This window comes from Anthonomus grandis, chromosome 2, assembly GCF_022605725.1.
Source record: "Anthonomus grandis grandis chromosome 2, icAntGran1.3, whole genome shotgun sequence".
Taxonomy (NCBI): domain Eukaryota; kingdom Metazoa; phylum Arthropoda; class Insecta; order Coleoptera; family Curculionidae; genus Anthonomus; species Anthonomus grandis.
Window position 1 is genome coordinate 7,270,736 of NC_065547.1, and position 20,772 is coordinate 7,291,507.

The 20,772-nt window shown below is 27.6% G+C and overlaps 1 protein-coding gene across 4 annotated transcripts in view; it reads left to right on the forward strand.

Moving 5' to 3' along the window:
- Positions 1–20,772, forward strand: part of LOC126750284 (titin) — a 1,176,889-nt gene that overhangs the window by 1,136,106 nt on the left and 20,011 nt on the right. For 3 of the 4 annotated variants that reach the window (XM_050459851.1, XM_050459854.1, XM_050459852.1), the window contains exons 19-20: positions 14,289–14,554; positions 14,639–14,725. The exons of the other annotated variant lie outside the window; for it this stretch is intronic. In XM_050459851.1, coding sequence (XP_050315808.1) covers positions 14,289–14,554; positions 14,639–14,725 — 353 coding nt within the window. The remainder of the gene's footprint in view (positions 1–14,288; positions 14,555–14,638; positions 14,726–20,772) is intronic. 4 annotated transcript variants of the gene reach the window in all.

Consider the following 20,772-nt stretch of genomic DNA (forward strand, 5'->3'; position numbering starts at 1 on the left):
TTCAGTCTCTAATTCTTGATTTTTTCTTGATTGAAATATTGCTGACTGTATATTCTTAATTTTTTTTTTTCCAAAACCGTTTTTAATTGCCAATAATTTTTTTTAAATAAATTTCTTAATCTTATTCCAAGAGTCTACTTAAGCATTTTTAATCTCGGATGAATTATTTATTTTTTACAAACTAAGTATTATTGATTTTATTGTTGTTTAAAATAAAAATTTTACTTATTTCATTCTAGAAATTAATTTCAGCATTTTCAATTTGGATGTTTTATTTCTTCCAAAAGTATTATTTATGCTTCTTAGTAAGTCAGTTGAAATAAAAGTCAGGTTTTTATGTTTTAATATTGCCCACGTTTTGGCTTATATAAGCCATCCTCAGGGCAATAAAAAGTAAAAACTGGTTGCTCAAAAACAATACATGTTCAAACTCACAAGCTATGGTCTTTCTGGGTTTTAAACATGAGTGGAACCAACATTGATTTATAAATGTATAGAATTACAGATTTTCTGTTTTCACTCTTTTTTAATTGAAAATTTATTAATCCGTTTCCAGGTATTCATTTTGATATGTCGATTTCTTTGACATCAATTCTTGATTTATTTCAAAGTTATTCTCAATTCTTATAATTTTTAATATTTCTTTAATCGCAAATTTTTTTGATCTTATTTCAGGAATCTGTAGCAAGTTTGCTGACTGTGAATTCTTGATTTTTTTCAAAACTATTTAAACTTTCTTGATTTTCAATAATATTTTAATTTCTTGATTTTCCTCAAAATTTATTCAAGTCCTTTGATTTTTCAGTATTTTTTTTATTATAAATTTCTTGATTTTATTTCAGGAATTTTTGTGCTAAATTAAGACTAATTTTTTTTCTTTGACTTGATTTTTCCAAAATAATATGAACCCTTCTGATTTAATCTTCTTCTCTCTTTAATCGCAATTTCTTTAAATTTTATTCCAGAAATCTATTGCATTATTTCTGACTACAAATTCTTGATATTACTTAAAATAATTTATACCTTCATTTTCAACATTTTTTTTATTACAAATTTTATGATTTTATTGCAGGAATTCATTGCTTTTTATAATTTTTAGTACTGAACTTGATTTTATCAAAAATATTAATTACTAATTAATTTTCCAATTTAATTGTCGTAATAGATCATATTATTAATGATCCTTGATTTTTATTAAAAAACATTTTGATTTTCATATTTTTTTTATAATTAATATATTTTTTTATTCCATTATCTCTTTCTGTCAAATTTACGATTTTCTATAAAGATATGTTGATTTTCCTAAATTTTATTTCAGGTAATTTAGTCAAGAATTACTGACTCTGATTTGTTAATATAATTTTTTTTAAATATTGATTTTCGTAATTTCCAAAGCTTTTTTTATATCAAGCATGAATTTCTTGTTTTTATTCCAGGAATATATTAGTACATTCTTTTTTCGATTTCCAGCATTCTTATACTCTGAGTTGCTTAATCTTTTTTTCTTTATTCATTTATTCTTGACTATAGTTGAGGAATTTATTTGAATAGTTCTAATACTAAATTGCTGATTTGTTTCATATAGATCGTGGAATTGATGTTCCTAGACTCTTGATGTTTATTAAAAACTATTTTGAAATGTTATTACACTGTTATATTCAGTTAAAATTTTCACTCTATGAAATACACGATTTACTATAAGAATATGTTGATTTTCACTGTTTTTCTTAAATAATTTCTTGATAATATTCCAGGTATCTAGTCAAGAACTTCTCCCCATATTATTGATAGTCATTAAAAAAATCTTTATTTTCAAAATTTCCACACCTTTTTTTATACCAAGCCTGCATTTCTTGTTTTTATTAGGAATCTATTACAGTAATCCATCTTCAGGATTACTTATTCGGGTATCTTGATTGTCGTGAAAAAAATGTAGATTTTTTTGATTTTCAGCAATTTTCTCTAAATTGCTTGATCTTATTCCAGGAATCCATTGTAAGATTCTTGATTTTCTCTAAAACTGTTTAAACTTCCTTGATTTTGAATAGTCTTTTGATAATAGATTTCTTGATTTTATTCTATGGATTTACTGGAAGAAAAACTAGGAATTTACTTTGTCCGATACAATTCAGGTAATCATAGATCATAGAATTGATGTTCCTGGACACTTGATTTTTATTGGAAACCATTTTGATTTATCCTGAATTTTTAATTTTATTTAAGGATTTCATTCTATCAAATTACCGATTTTCTATAAAACTTTATTTATTTTTTGTCTTTTTCTTAAATTATAATTTTTTAATAATAATCCAGGTATCTAGTAATATTATTGTTATTAAAAATCTTGATTCACAGACATATTTTTAAATCAAGCGTAAGTTTCTTGTTTTCTTTCTAGGAATCCATTATTCCATTCACATGATTCAAAAATCGTAATTATTGTGAAGAATTTGTTGATTCTCTTGATTCTTGACAATTTCTATACTGTGAGTTGCTTGATTTTACTTTTTTCCTGAAATCAATTGCAAAAACCCTGACTATAAATTCTTGATTCTCTTCAAAACTATTTAAACTTTTTAATTTAAAATTCCTTGATTTTATTCTGTGTATTGATTTAGATTCTTGATCTATTTCAAAAACAATAATAATTCAAAAATTCATGATTGCTGACTATAAATTCTTAATTGTATTCAAAATTATTTCGACTTTCTTGATTTTCAATAATTTTTTGATTAAAAATTTCTTTTTTGAGATTTATTCCAGCGTTTTTAATTTAAGAATTTTTCTCTTATTTTTAATTAAAGTATTTTGCTTTTCTTGAACTTCAATAATTTTTTGATTTTATATTTCTTAATTTTATGCCAGGATATTGATTTTTTTTTAATTTGTATTTTTGATTTTTCCCCAGAATATTATTAATTTTTCAAATTTTTAGCATCTCTTTAGTGGTAATTTTTAAAATCTTATTCCATAAATCCATTGACTACTCACTATAATTTCTTGATTTTCTTTAAAATGTATTCGACTCTATTGATTTTAAGTTTTTAAAGAAATTGAAGCAATTTATTCATCATTTCTTGATTTATTCTAGGAATTCATTCCACTTATTTTATTTTTCAATTTTAAAATCTTGACTTTTTTCCAAAAATTTTAATTGCTTGATTTTTAGAATCTTTTTACTTACAAATTTGTCGATCTTATTCCAGAAATCCATTGCAAGATTGCTCACAGTAAATTCTTAATAAACCAATGTTATTTAAAGATTGTTGATTTTCAATATTTTTTAATTTAGATTTCTTGATCTTATTTCAGGAACTTTCAGCATTTTTAATTTTGGACTATTTTCAAAAATGTTATTTTTTTTTATTGCAAAATTGTTGACTCTAAATTTTTTATTTTCTTCAACTTTTTTACTTTCTTGATTTTTAATAAAATATATTTTATGGGTTCCTTGATTTTATTCCAAATTTTAATTTCAAGATTGATTTTTACTTCTTTGATTTGGATCCTTGATTTTTTCGAAAAAAATAATAATTCTTCTTATTGCTGGCTATATATATATGTTTTTTTTTAATATTTCGATTTTGTGAATTTTATTCTAGGAACTTATTGAAGCATTTTTAATTCTTTATATTATTAATTTTTCGATTTTATTTCAGTAAAAGATCATAGAATTGATGATCCTGGATTCTTGATTTCTATTGAAAACGTTTTTGATTTATCATCAATTTTTAATTTTGTTTTAGGATTTCATTCAAATAAATTAACGATCTTTTATAAAAATGTATTGATTTTTAGTATTTTTTTTAAATAGTAACTTCTTTATAATAGAGGTCCCTAGTCAAGAATTTCTGCTAAAAATTATTGATATTCTTTTTAAAAAAATTTGATTCTCGTAATTTCTAGATCTTTTTTTAAATCAAGCATGAACTTCTTATTCTTATTCCAGGAATCCATTTGAGCACATCTACATGATTACTAATTCTGTCAGTTGCCTGATCTTATTACAGAAATCTATTACAAATTTGCCGAAATTTGACTGACAATTCTTGATTTTCTACAAAATCATTTAAACTTTATTGATTTTCAGGAATTCTTTGAATATAAATTTCTTGATTTCTTTCCATAAATATTATTAATAGTTTGGTTTCATTCCAATAATAGATCATAGAATTGATGATCCTGGACTCTTGATTTTTATTGTTTGAAATTTGATTTTTCATAAAAATATGTTGATTGTCCGTATTTTTCTTAAATAATAATGTGTTGATACTATTTCAGGTAACTATAGATATGCTTTCAAAAGATCGTAATTCTCGTAATTTCCAGACAATTTTTATTAAAAACATGAATTTGTGATTTTCATTCCTAGAATACATTACTACATGGTTGCTGCTTAAGGAATCTTGATTATCGTGAGAAGTACCTTGGTTCTTTTGATTTCAAGTAATTTTTATACTTCGATTTAAAACTTAATTTTATTCCAGAAATTCATTTCATCAGTATTTTTGATCCTGTCAAGAAAAAAGTTTATTTAGTAGTTCAGAAAAACGACATTTAATTGTGCAAACTATATAGGAAAAACGCAATATCTAGACAATCCAGATAGAAATATAGAAATAATAAAAAACAATGAAACTAATTTCTTGTTCTTAATTCAATTAACAAAATACACCAGTCGAACACCCAATAAAATCCAAAACGGTCCAGAGTCGTAGCAGATCTTATCCCGAACGTTATCTGGGCCTGGATATTATTTACCCCGATTGGATTTTAATGGGGTGGAAAAAGGAAGGAACAAAACCCGGAAATACACCGGGCAAGCAGCAGCGCTTCGCAGCTATTATTCATTTTATCTTGGCCTGCGATATTGAGCAGACGGAATAACCGAAACTCTAATAAAAGTTTCAGATAGTTGGAAACAGATGTGCGAATACGTTATTCTATTACGAGTTTTCTTGTTAGCCAGAGGTACTTGGAATATTGAGTGAATTTTAGTAAAAAACTGTACAGGTTTCTGCTTAACCAGGAGTGGTAAAGAGTGTTTTCAAATCAGAAGAATGTTTTGAAATAAAATCAAAACAACGGATTTAAGAAATTAAAGAAAGCGATTATAGAAAGAATTAGAGAGGACATTGGGAGAAATTAGATAAACTAAAGGGTTTAGTAAAAAGAAGAAGATGAAAAAGCTCATTAAGAAATGGAAAAATCCAACTCAAGTATCCAGGTTAAAATAGGAAATAAAAACTTTAAATCTACAGGAGCAGTCAATGTCTTTAATGCGGTACTTATGGTAGCATTTAAATCAAAATGATTTTTAATAAAAATGCAGGAACATCAATGCTACGATCTATTAGTGGAATGAAACAGGGCTATTAATATTATTTTTGGAAAAAATCAAGAATTTAGATTTAAAATTGCTGCAATGTGTTCCTGGAATAAAATCAAGAAATTAATAAAAGAATTCCTGAAAATTAAGAAAGTATGAATAATGTAGAAACAAATCAAGAACTTATAGTAAGCTTTTGTGCAATGGATTTTTGGAATTAGTTCAAAAAATTGTAATTAAAGAAATTCTAGAAATCAAGAAAATAAAATTTTTGGAAGAATTAAAAGAATTAAAAATGCCTAAATAACTTCCTGGAATATATTTGAGGAATATATATATATATATAACAAAAAAAATACTGAAAATTAAGAAAATCGAAATATTTTTTAAGAAAATCAAGAATTTTTTGCAATGGGCTTTTGGAATAACTTAAAGAGTTTGAGATTAAAGAGGTTCTAAAAATCAGAAAAATTAAATTTTTGGAAAAATTTGAGAAATCTATAATTAAAAAATACTGAAAAACCAATAGAGTCGAATAAATTCTAATGAAAATCAAGAATTTATAGTCATCAATGGGTTCCTGTAATAAGATAAAAAAAATTGCGATTAAAGAAATACTAAAAATTTGCTAAAAATCAAGAATCAAAATCAAAGAAAAAAGAAATGAATGCCTTGAATAAGATCAAGAACTTTGTTAATTATTTTATTTTTTAAGTCATTTGATGATTCCACTTAAGTTTAAGAACAAGAAAGATCATACCTTCTACGTTTAATATTTGTACATGTAATCTTTTTGGACAAGGGGTTTTATATTTTTCATTGCCCTGAGGATGGCCAAATATAAGCCGAAACGTCCGCAATATTAAAACTTAAAACCTGAATTTAACTCACACCCAGTTAACTTAACCAAAAAGCCTAAATAAGATTTTTGGATAAAATAAAGCATTTGTTCATTCCTAGAATAAAATCAAGAAATATATATTTAAAAATGTATTGAGAATTTATAAAATCAATAATATTTTTGAAAAAGTAAAGCATTTAGTTAGATACGAAAAACGTCAGGTTGGTTAAGAATTCAGAAGTTAAAATGCTTGAGTGGATTCCTAAAATAAAATAAAGAATTTTAGATATAAAAAATTATTGACCCTCAAGAAAGGGAAAATAATTTTGGAGAAAATCAATAATTTACAGTTTTCCAATGCATTCCTGGAATAAGTAAATAAAAATTGTATTTAAAAGATTTAAAAAATAAGATTTTCGAAAAATATTATGAATCGAGAATTAAAAACGCTGGAATCAATTTTTAAAATTAAAATATTTATAATACATCAAAATTTGAGAATTAGGAAAATCAATATTAATTTTCTTTCACATGTGGAAAAAATAAAGCATTTAGAAATGAAAATGCTAAAATTAACTTATAGAATAAAATCTAAGAATTAAAAAAAAAATATTAAAAATTTTAAAAATTTTCTGTTGAAAATCAATAATATTTTTTTTTAAATCAAGAATTTATTGGCCTCTGTTTGGTGCATTTTGGTGGTGAAATTAACGTTTAATAATTTTTTTATATTTCTCTTTGGATGGTCTGGATTTTGCGCTTTTCCAGCATAGTTCGCACAATTAAATCCGTATTTTTTAAAATCTAGAATCCACAGTTTTTTTAGGCAAAATTACAAATACACCCAAATTAATTATCTGGAAAATCAAGAAATTTGTATTTTAAAACATTTCGAATACCAATAATAAATTCGAAAGAAATCAAGAATTTATTGGATGTTCAGGAATTAAGTTGTGCACCAGTCTAATAAATCAAGAATTGATTGGACTGAAATTGACTGAATATAACTAAAAATAAAAAGGAAAATTTAAATGGCATATAGTAAACTAACAAATAGGTATTATAGGTATAAGTATAAATTATACCAACAAATGACAACAGATAATTTAAAAAATATATATATAAAACTTAAAACTATCATAAATTTGAAACAATAAAATTTAAGACCTTAACTAAGATAAAAAAAAATAAAAATATGTAAATATAAAAAATTTAAAACCTAATCTAGAGCCTAAAAAATTTAAAATTTAAAAATATAAAACCTTAAACTATATTAAAAGAGTAAAGATAAAATAATAAAACACAAAGCAATACAACCAAAATAAAACATTTATACCTTATACCTATACAATATAATATAATTTAATTTCTTGGGATGGAATATATATATCTTTTTAATGTTTTTCTAAATGTGACTAGGCTTTCACTGTTCTTTAAATGTATTGGCAATTCGTTAAAATATTTGAGGCCTTTATGGAGAATGGTATTTGTCATTCTGTCTGAAGTATGTCTCCCCATTAGTACAAAATCCCCTCGCTGTCTGGTAGCATAGTTATGCAAATCACTAAATATTGTGATTTTTTCGCAAATATATTCTGGTAGCAATTTATTTTTTAATTTAAAAACAAACATACATGTATTAAACAATATTTTTTGTTTTACTGCCAAAATATTTAGGACATTTAGCATATTATCCACCGGTGTATATCTATTACATTTTAGTATGACCCTCATGGCTCTGTTTTGTATGATTTAAAGTCTATTGATCTTGTAATCCGGAACACCAAACAGGAGTGCAGAACAAAAATCTAAATGCGGCACAATAATACTATTATAGATTAATAATTTTGTTTGTATAGATAGGTTTTTGCCAATTCTCGATAAAAAATTAATTTTTTTTTGACATTTTGCGTGTTATGCTGTCTATATGCGAATAAAAATTCAAATGTGAATCCAAAATATTACCCAGATATTTAATTTCTCTTTGGTAGGAAATTGTTTCATTATTAATTTTGATATTTATTGTATTTAAATTAACTTCATTTAATCTAATTTTATTTCCAAATAAACAAAATTTTGTTTTAGCCGCATTAATGCTCAAGTTATTATCACACAACCATCTATATATATTATTTAAATCAAAATTTAGATCGTCTTGCATTTTATTTACATCTTTGCCCACAACATACAGCATAGTGTCATCCGCAAATAATACTGAATTACTTCTACTCATTACCTTAACAATATCATTTATATACATAAGGAACAAAATTGGGCCCAACACAGTGCCTTGAGGAACACCATGAACAATTTCTTTTGCAAGAGACAAATTATTTTTAAACTTGACCACTTGCTTTCTGTTATGTAAATACGACTTAAACCAATTTAGAACCGTACCTCTTATACCCATTTTTTCCATTTTAAGAAGTAAAATATTTCGATTTACTGTCTCAAAGGCTCTTCTAAAATCCAAGAAAATTGCTAAAACAAAATTTCCCTTATCTATTTCTCTATTAAAATTATCACAGATGTTAACTATCACAGATTCGCAAGAATGTTGAGGTCGAAACCCTGACTGATTTTTTGTTAAAATTTTATTATTATCGCAGTAAGTTTGTAGTTGGGTTTTTACAGTTAGCTCTAGAAGTTTTTCGTAAACTGGTACAGTATTTATAGGCCTAAATTCACTTGCCTGCTTTGTGTTTGAAACCTTAGGAACCGGTAAGATAGTAGAGACCTTCCAATTTTCTGGGAATTCACCATTTTGAAGCGATGTATTAATTATGTCTAACACACGGTTGCCCACAACATTAAATACATCTACAAGAACCTTTTTTGAGATACCACTTTCCCCTCCTTTAACATTTTTCATATTTTTTAATAGACACCTAGTTTCACTCATAGTGGTATTTTCAAATTTATCCCATATAGTATACGTTGATATATTATCAACTGTATTTTCTAAAACTGAAAATTTGGGTAAAATATCTACAATTTGATCTACGCTATTAATAAAGTATTTATTAAATTTATCTGCTATGTCCAACTCCTCAGTAAATGTCTGGCCCTCAAATACAACCTCATTTGGTAATACGGAATTTTTACCCGGTAGAAGGCTTTTAAGATTTTTCCAAAGCTCTACAGAATTATTTTTATTTTCATCTATAGCTTCGCGAAAATATTTATCTTTTTCTATTTTTATTTTATTCACTATTTGATTTCTTATCCTTTTATAACTATCCCATAAATATGTAGTGCCCTCCTGAATTGCCCTTACATATAACTTGTCCCTATTTTCCATTAGCTGTAAGATATCACAAGTTATCCATTTTTTATTTTTATATTTTTGGCTAACACATATTTTTAACTTGGGACACATTACATTTAAAATATTTTCTATATCTAAAACAAAAGAATTTGCCAAGATATTTACATCTGCTATATTATTGTTCCATGACCTGTCAGACAAGCAGTTTTGTAAAGTTTCTGTATGATAATGTTTCATGGACCGATGGTAGAATGTAATTTTTTCTTTTTCGTCGTTTGTGTTTGGAAGGCATACAGACACAATAGAGTGATCACTAATTTTTGGTGTGTGATGAACCTGAACCAATAAATTTTTATCATTTGATATAATAAAGTCAATCAAGGTGCTACTGTTGTTTGTTATTCTTGTAGGAGTGTTGACTAGTTGAGTGAATCCAGACCTATATATACTATTTAATATTTTTTCACCATAAAAGGAGTATTTTGTTAAATCAAAATTAAAGTCACCAGCTATAATATTTATGCCCTCAATGCTACTTACTTGGTCCAAATAGTTTGAAAAATATTCGATAAACCTCGCATCTCTATTGTTAGGGGGGTGATACAAAACACTACAAAGATACTTGGATCCATTAAGAAATATTTCTATACTAACATTCCATACATACTCTTCCACACATTCTAATGTTACTCGCTTATATTTAATATCTTTCCTTATCAAAATCATTACACCGCCTGTTCTTCTATTAGTTGTGGTACATTGTTCTAAGAAATAGCCATCCACTTCCAGTTCACACATTTCTTCCTCAGAAGATACATGAGTTTCAGATAATAGCAAGATCCTTGGTTTCCAACAATTTATTAATAAAACTATATTATCCTTGTTATTAAGATACCCCTGACAATTCAAATAAACCACATTTGAATTTTTATCAATATCTCTATCTAATTGCTACTTTAAATATTTACCCCTTTGAAGATTTTCGAGCCTTTGATATGTCGCACACTTCTTAACATCCCAAACCACATGATCAACCTCAACTTTCAAACCATATTTTTGATTAGCGGTAATACAATTAATACACTTAGGCTTACCTTCCAAACAATCTTTACCATCATGGTTACCAGTACATTTTGGACAAACTATGCTACCAGTGCAATCCTTCATAACATGACCATATTTGCAACATTTAAAGCATCGTATAATACCATAATCATTATAAACCCAGCAACGGTTCCATCCTATATTAATTTTTTGCCTATCTATTATGAAATTATAACTATCAATATCTACCTCAAATATAATATTACATTTTTTATTTATAGGTTTAGTTTTACGAACAATTTTTATATTAAAGTTTTTGCATGCAGATTTGAGTTCATTTTGCCTAATTACCTTATTAATAATTTCTTCATCACTGCTATTTAATTCACTCTCATCCACCCCGACTACTTTTATTCTGTTTTCCTTTATAGTTGGTTTAACAACAGTATAATTTTCTCCCAGTTTCCTCTGAATAGTTGACTGCACCCTGGTTATTTCCTTCTCTTCTCCACAATCAAGAATCACACCTCCATTTTTTGTGTTCCTTCCCATTGAGATCCCAATACCTATGTCAGCAGGATCAACTTTATTTCTTAAATCCTCTTTAATCTTTTTTGCATCTTTGGTTTCACCCTTTTGTTGTACTACAAGAATGTTACTATTTTTTTTAAGAACATTTGAATAGGTTTTAGACTCCAAAGTTGAAGGTGTTGAAGTCTGACGATTTTTTAAACCAGCTATTTCCTTCCTTAACTCTTCATTCTCCTTCAATAGCATATCCATTTTTTCAGTCAACAAATTAGTTTTATCAACCAACAGCCCTAGAGTTTGACTCATAGTTTCAATAGTGTTTTGATCAATAAAAGCCTCCTCTACTCTGCTTCGTTTTCTCGATCGTTCATTTCGATTTATGGTATCGATATCATTATTTACAGGAGTACAATTTTTACATTTCCATGAAGCCTTTTTCATGTGGAAGCCCCTTATGTCAATACTTTCACACTTCCCGTGAAAAAAATTTTTGCAACTCGTACATTGCACGGCAGATTTTAAATCATCAAAAGGTACTTTACATATAACGCAACTGTTAGGGTCAAAACCCTGTTCATCAAAGACACTTGCCATCCTTTAAACTTTCAATTTTGCCTCGATCCGGACCTGTACTGTATATGAAGCATCGCTTTCTTATCAGCACACGCACAATACGCACAATGTATCGTCTCGCTAAATCACCTTATCAGAGACTCGGCAAGCCGTTGAATTTAAAAGTAAACAACGATTGTTTTGGCTTTTTTACTATTTTAGGATAATAATTATGAAATGGATTTATCACTTACACTTTAAAAACACATAATACAACTGATTTTTAAAATTTTTAACTATATTTAAACACTTTATACTTGAAAAATCAGCGAAAATCTGCGGAACGATATAAACACGACCGTTTTACTCAGTCGCCAGGACCTGAATTGTTGGGGTTGGAGTTTTGGGGAAAATTAATAATTTATAGTCAAAATATTTGCAATGGACTCCTAGAATAAGTAAATTTAAATTGTAATTTAAAAGATTCAAGAATTACACTGGAGTAAATTACTGGAATAAAATCACGAACTTATGATTAAGATATTACTGAAAATCAAGAAAGTCGAGAATTTTTTACAGAAAATTAAGAATTTATGGCCAGAAATCATGCAGTAGATTTTTGAAATAAAATGGAGAATTTATATTCAAAAAATTATAGACCCTCTAAGAAAGGGGATATAATTTTGGAGAAAATCAATAATTTACGGTCCAGTACTTCCAATGGATTCCTGGAATAAGTTTTAAAAAATGCAGTTAAAAAGATTCAGAAAATAAGATTTTTGAAAAACATCATTAATTTTTTAAAAACGCTGGAATCAATTTTTAAAATTAAGATATTTGTAATACAACAAAATCTTATTGATTTTTTAGATTTTCCAATTTGGAAAAAATAAAGCATTTAGAAATTAAAATTCTAAAATTAACTTATAGAATAAAATCAAAAAAGTTTAAAGTCTGTTGGAAATCAATAATATTTTTTTTAAAATCAAGAATTTATTGGCCTCTGTTTGGTACGTTTTCAGTTGATATAAAAGGCAGAAATTAACGTTTAATTATTTTTTAATATTTCTCTCTGCATGGTCTGGATTTTGCGTTTTTCCAGCATAGTTTGCACAATTAAATCTAATTTTTTTACAATCTAGAATCTACAGTTTTTTTTGTAAAAATCACAAATCCACACAAATTAATTATCTGGAAAATCAAGAAATTTGTATTTTAAGATACTTCGAATATCAATAATATATTTGAAAGGAATCAAGAATTTATTGGGTGTTCAAGAATGAAATTATACCATATATACCCATTATATCAATTCAATAAATCAAGAAATGTTTGGACTTTGAAGCAGTTTTAATTTTAATTAAAAACCAGAAATTGACAGTTAATTATTTTTTATTTCTCTTTCTGGATCGTCTAGATACTAAATTTTTCAACATAGTTTGTACTACCAAATCCCATTTTGCCACAATACACAATCCACATTTCTTTTGAAAAAATCTAAAATGCACTCAGATGAATTTCTGGATAAAAATCAAGAAAAAAATCATTAAACATCAAGAAAGTTTAAGTAGTTTTGGCAAAAATCAAGAATTTAGCATTCAAAATACTGGAATAAGTTGCTGAAAAATCAAAAAAACTAAAATTAAAACTATCGAAAATTAACAAAGTTGAATATATCAGCAATCTTGCAAGGGATTTCTAGAAAAAGATCAAAAAAATTGCGTTTAAAGAGATGCGGGAATTTGGAGAAAAACAACAATTTAGAATTTAAAATACTGGAATAATTTTCTGGAATAAAATCAATAAATTTATAATAAAAACAATTATTGTGGAAAAAATCAAGAATCTATCCTTAAAAATGCTGGAATAAATTCCTGGAATCAAATCAAAAACTCATTATGAAAAAATTACTAGAAATCAAGAAATTCAAAATAATTCTTTTTTAAATCAAGGATCTTAAGTTATAATACAAGGGATTTCTGATATAAGATTAATAAAAGTCTAAATTGCTATAAAGACTAAAAAGAATTATATTAAATATTTTGTGACTTAAAAGTTACTGAGACTCAGAAAAGTCAAATGTATTTAAAAAAAAATCAAGAATTTATTGGGTGTACGAATGGTGTACTTTTAATTAAATTAATAACAGGAAATTTTTGTTTAATTATTTTTTACACAATATTTATATTTCTCTCTGGATCTTTTGGATATTGCATTTTTCAACATAGCTTGCACAATTAAATCCCGTTATTCCACAATCCAGAATCCACATTATTTTCGACAAAACCAATAAAATCAATAACATTTTTATTGTAAAGAATTAATAGAATCAAAAATATTTTCTTGGAAAACTTCAAGAAATCAATCATATTTTGAGGTATAATTTTTTTTATTTATAAGAGCCTAATTATTGATAATTTTTTCTTTCCTCCTTGTAACCCTCATCAGAAATAATGATTTCTCCATAAGTAATTGGGCCTGGCATCATTTGTTTTGAGATAAAAAATTACAGTCCAGAATTGCAAAATAGCGGGTGGAGGTTATTTTAAAAAAATGAAAATTGCAAGGAAACGTATCACACATCATAGTCTCTCAATTTAACCTAACCATTTTGTTACCTTTTATTTATTGCTTTGTTTTTTACACCATCATTATTTTTGTTTTTGCTCTTTTTCTTTCATGTTTTTCTTTTACCCTCACCATTTCACACACACACCTCACAGACCAGAGGGAAGTTCCTGTTTCGACCAATCGAAATGGCCCTTAAAACCCGGAGTGCTCGTGCACATAAGCAAAATGAATAACATCAATATCAGCCAATTGAACCCGAGAATGAGCCCGTTTAAAACCACTTCGGTAAAAACCAGCGCCTATTTAAAATATAGGAGAAGGCAAAAAAAAGTTTACGCGAGACTGAAAGGAATTAAAGAGGCGTTGGGTTTGAGTAGGCACGATCGTCCTTTTGGTATTAAAGAGGGACCCACGGGAGGTAATTTGGACTTTTATTGCTTTATTGATGGTTTTCTGAGTTTTTGGAATGATTTTTTTTTCGTTTTCTTTTTTTGCATGTTAGTGGTCACTTTTAAAAAGATCCAGTCGTCGCCAAATGTCCAGAGGGTGGACGGTACCAACACTAGAAAGAGGAAGAAGCCCGGTGATGGTAAGTAGCTTAAGAAAAAATATATGAGACGCTTTTTGGTTATTATTTTATACATTATCACTTACTTTTATGAAAATTCTTACCTTAATAAAGTAGTTTTATGATTAAACCAAACTCTTTATTTTATTCTTAACAAGTGTTTCGCTAACGATGATAGCATCTCTGGCTAAATGGATGAATAAAGTTTAGACATTAACTAAACTATACAATTGATTATAAGGGATTGGACCTTTATTTAACCACCATTTTTTAATGCAGAATCAGAAACAAAGCATTTTTTACAGAGGATATGGTACAAAATGCTTTTCAAGAAAATTATAAGTGACAAATATAATCTAAAATCTAAGTTCAACCAAAAATTTACATCTGATGAACCAAAAATAAACGTTTATTTAACTATCGTGTGTTGCTTAGGGACTATCAGAATTTAATAAAATCGGTATTTAAAAAAACGTACTTTCACTACCAATAAATAAAAAAATAATTTTCACTTTATTTGGAGCAGTTTAGATAATTTATTTAATTATTCGAGGCAAATGAGGTAAATTTTCTAATAAAAAACTAAATGTTGAAAGAATGAACTGCTAAATTCTATTCTAGTCTAATTTCTACCTCAACAAACTGCTTTAGCTACCCGGAATAATTAACAAATTCCATGACTTTTATACAGAAAAGACTTTAATATATTCCTATCACTTAAAATCATTTTCAATCAACTAAAGATAAAAAAAAAGTGAAAAAATTCTTGAACATTACGAACTAAATCGGTACTTAATATAAATATAGAGTAGGTATAAATTCTAGGTCACTTTAATTGCCTGGAATATTTCTTAATTAGTCTAGGCATAAATATATAATGATATTTATTTCAATTTTAATATATAGATATTTATTCCAATAAATTAATTAAAAATTTAGACGCTATTTCAATAGCATTTGAGTTTCTTTTAATACTCATTTTTTAATTTAATCAGTTATTAATTTAAAATGTAAATTCGCCCCTTTTTAGACCGATAAGACCCCAAAATAACAACCGATAAAATAAAATTATACAAGTCAACATTTTATCCGATCGACGATTTTTTTTACGGTTTTCGTCCACATTATAGGGCTTAAATTACCATTTTTTTACCCTGTAACAATATATGAATAATTTTACGCAAAATTGAGGGAAAATCCGTTTTCGGAGGACAAAAAACGCGGATTTTAACGGCATTTCGACGCGTTTTTTTTTCCGAACGAATATGCGATTTTACAAATTGTACTTCGGTCGTCAATTTCGAGTTGTATTAATATGAAAGAGAATTTTAAACAGTTGTGAACGCATATTTAGATCATTACAATTAAAGATTTTTTATTTCAATTGATTTGGGGTAGTTGGTTAAATATTAGTTTTTCAGTTAATTTTTTAATATACTTAGCTTTGACTTGTATTACTGTATAAAACTATTATATAACAGTCATCAGCACCTCTAGTTCTCACGACAAGACTTAGGGTAACTACCCAATTGTTGGCACCTTAAGGAGATAGCTACAAGTTTTTTTTCATAAGAAAAAAAATATATGAAATAGAGACACTTTACACAATTTTGGACAAATAAAAATCTCTAAAGAGTTAAACAATAACAAAAAAAAACTCGAAATATTTATCAAAAATTAGTTGAAACTGCAAAAATTCTCAAATTTAGCAAATTTCCAATAGTTGGCACTAAAAAAATTCCAATTGTTGGCACCCTATTTCACCTGAAATAATAAAAGCGAAACAAATTTTAAAAGAAACATTTATTGAGAAATGTACCTATTTATGCCTTGTGTACCCTTATACTGTACTATTTATACCCTATGTGTTAAAAATTTAGACTAACTAAATTAACAGTCATCCAGTTTATAAATTTAGCACAAAACAAAATAAAAAAAAAAAACAAAAAATGATTTTAAACTAAAATAGGGCAATAACATGCAGTTAACTTATGAAGTTTTATTTTTAAAATCACAACTTTTACATACAAAGTTGTCATGATATATCTCGTGTTTCATTAAACATTTATAATGATAATTTCTGGTGCAAGTTGAACATTTTACACCAAAATTAATGATACTAATATTGTACGTACATATAAAGCATAATCCATTTTTTGTTATGGTATTTTGACTCAAAATGGACTCGTTCAATTTTACAGTGCCTTCTTGTTCTTTACTTTCACTCTCAAATAAATTTCTGACATGGGTTTCTTTCTTTTTTGCAACCTGTATCTTATTTATTCGAGCTTGGACCCGCTTCTGAAAAAATGTTTGAGTAATTAGACATATTTAATTTTTTTACACCTTTGTCCTTTTCTTTTGTTATATTATTTTTTGCTTGTAGTTTTTTCACTCTTTTTTGCTTGTTTTCCTCTTTTTTTAATTTATTTTCTTCTTTTTTCTTTTCCTTTTCAATTTTTATTTCTTCCTTTTCTTGAAGACTTTTTATAGTCAGAGGAAATTAAAACAAATGATGTTCTTGTAGATGTCCTCTTTCCGCTTCTTTCAGGTGTTTTAGGTTTTTCTAAGTAGTGTGCTATATTTAATTCGTTCGGCACAGGATCCACATTATCATCACTTTTATGTGTTTCAAGCACGGAGTCATTTGCACCTTTTAATATGATATTTTGAGATATAATCAATTTTGGTTTCTTCTTTTCAGGTGTGTAAACATCTTCGTTCGAGATTTTAGATTCTGTTTTTTTAGGACTTTTAATTTTAATATTTTCCAAATTTGTCGATTGTCCATCTTCATCATGATCATCATATTTGTCTTCTAATATTTCATCACTTTCAGGAAATTCATCATTATTATCCATCCGAGCAATTTTAAACACTACAGGCATGCAAGTATTTCTTCTTCAAGATATTGAACATTTTCTTCAATTTCTGCAACCCCTATTTCATATTCATTTATTTCCTGCTCAACCTCTATAAGACTATTTTCTACTATAGAGATATTTAAAGCGCTGGATGGTTTAAGCTTGGAGTAAATGTTTCCTAAAATGTCAAAATATTTACAGTTTTTATGATTTTCGACAGCTTTTCCGGTTTCAAGCTCTTGAAGAAGATCAGTATTTAGCATTTTGCAAAATAAATCATAGTCGATTTTTTTGTCGGTTTTAATTTCCTCTAGATGTTCAATTTCCCTTTGTTTCTTACCGAGACATTTAGAATAATCATTACTCTCTGGATTCCACGGAAACAAACCAGAACTTTTAAATCCGTTGACTATAGCCTCGCCCTTTAAATTTTTTAGTGCTTTATCCAATATGGGAGCAAAGTGATGTTTTCCTAATTGGCAATATGGATTTTCTCTTCTCCAGCTTAGTACTCCGTACTTCCAGAATGTTTTTAGCGGCTTAAAACAAGAAACGTCTGCCGGTTGCATAATTCTTGTTGAGTTGGGATATAAAGCCACTAAAATTATTTGCAACTGACTGCACACTTTACTAAGCTCATAGGTGAGATGTGTTGCATGTCCATCAACAAATAAAATAACTGGAAATAAAATTTGCTGTTTCACAAGGTTTTTATGAAATATTTCTTTGATATAATCAATAAAAACTTCGGACTTCATCCAGCCATTTTCAGTGGAGGCAATACCCCAGTGATCTGGAACACTGTCTGATAAAGTTTTTGATATTCTCTTATTGGGAAATATTATTAGAGGCGGAGTCACATCCCCTGCGGCCGAAAAACTAAACATTACTGTTAGATTTTGCTTTGCCTGGCCCCTGTCAACTTCATAAACATTTTTCTCAGACTTTGCTGCTAGAACTTTTCCAAGTTTTGGGCAAAACAAAAAACATGTCTCATCACCATTATACACTCGTCGCGGATCTTCCAAAATAGAAAAGTATCCTTTACTTTTTAGGTACGTTTCTATATCCCCAAACCATTTTTTAATATCGTTTTCAGAAACGTTAGATGATGCACTTGTTACTGCTTCTGGTGTGCGATGAGTTAAAATAGGATGTCGATTTAAGAATGACCTATACCAGTGGTCACCTAAAAATAATATGCAGGTTATTATAAATTATAAAATCAACTAAAATAAATGTGTAAAGGAATAAGAAAAAGGATACCTGGCATGTTATTTTTAAATGGATTTGGACGTTTATCATCATCTAAAAACTGTTTCACTGATATCTGTAAATCAATTTTCCGTCTTGGAAAGCCTTTTTTCTGACTTTCGAGAATTCAAGCTACGAGCAGCTTTTCCTCATTTTTAGTCAGGTAAGTATTTGGACCAGGTCTAGCTTTGGAAAATTTAGCTCCCAATCGGAATTGGAGAGTAGATCTAGGGATTTGGTACTTCTTGGCTACAGACTTTTTTGTTGCGCCGTTTTTAATTTCGCTCAAAGCTTTGTGAATTAATTCTTCACTATATTTTTAATAGCATTTTTTTTATTTTTCTTTGTAATTTTTCCCATCTAGAAATAATACAAATTTAGGTAGATTAATTTCACTCAAGGGATTTTATAAGGAGGAAAAAATTTGAAAAGTTTACAGAAAAAATGCAAAGTCGGAGTTACAGTAGATATAAAAAAGGTAGGAGTGTAATATTAAAGGTTAGATATAATTTGCCCGTTGATTTATATTCTGGTGATGCATTAGAAAGAACGAAACACGTGTTATTATTAATATTGTACACCCTTATATTAATATTAATTTTCCTTTCTTACAAACATTAATACAATTTTTTTAGCCACCTCAAATAACATTTTAAAATTATAAAAGCAAGTAAATTACTAAATCAAAATAGTGTGATAAAAGGGAGGTGCCAATCATTAGAGTGCTAATTAAAATGCTAAATCCAATAGTTGGCATGGGTGCCAAAGAATTGGAAAATCATCAATTATCATGCCCAATAATTGGCACCCTTAAAAAAGAGAAAAAATGTTAGGTTAGAATGGGTTGAACCATTTTTTAGCTTTAATTTACGCTTTATCCAACAAATCAAATATCTACTACAGGCAATTCTTCTGTCCAAAGTACCAAAATATTACATAATTGTCAAACAGATTCTTACCTTGACGCTAATTTTTGATAGAATTCACATCATCTCACTACACTTTTACCGGCTAAAGCTATAAACAATATTACACAACGTGAACAATGAAGTCTGGTTATTGGGCAGGGTTGCCGCTATTTGTCTATTTTCTTAGAATTTAAATTTGAATTCGACTTTTTTATTCAAAGAAAACTACTAAGGGTGCCAATAGTTGGTCGAGTGCCAACAATTGGGTGTTTTACCTATTATAAAACAATAAAACTCGCTAAAATAAATCTAAATAAGCGGGTCTGCAGTTCTCTTTGACGCGACGACTTACAGTAGTGGAAAATGATAAAAACGTTTGGCAAATCTTATTTTCTGTTACCATAGTAATGTTTTAAGAAAATTAAATTCTTTGCAAAGATGTTTAATTTTTTTTAAAAATTGTCAGTTTTGAGGTTACTTTTGTTAAACTTTTATAAAAGGTAAAAAACACGAAATCTACAGCATCACAAATACATTTAATAAAATAACGAAGGTTACATGTTTCGCTCGACTAGAGCATCATCAGACCTAAACAATAATTAAAATTATGTAACCCGAAAACAGGAGAATTCAACAAAAACTTACCATAACATACACAAAACACCTAATATTTAAGTAAACAAAGATTACAATAAAGTGGCACTATCTATGTACAAAGAACTCAACTAAACAATCAAATCCTTTATACATTTCAGAAATCTAACCATTATTTAAGAGTCTCGAACTACTTGAGGTTATTAAAAACTAGGTGGCCATCAAAATCAAACCTTTCATTAACACAGGACAGATCTGGGCTTTTAAAAGCTTTACTAATCTCCATTGTCTCCAACAAGTCTAGTTTTTTACTTTTGTTGCATTGATGCAGTATTTTTATATTTTGGCTGTCAGGAAAATCATGTCTGGAGTCGAGAAGGTGATTAGCAAAAGCTGATCTGGTCACTGTGATTTCGGTATTTTTAAATTTATTGTATTGGGCCTTGTG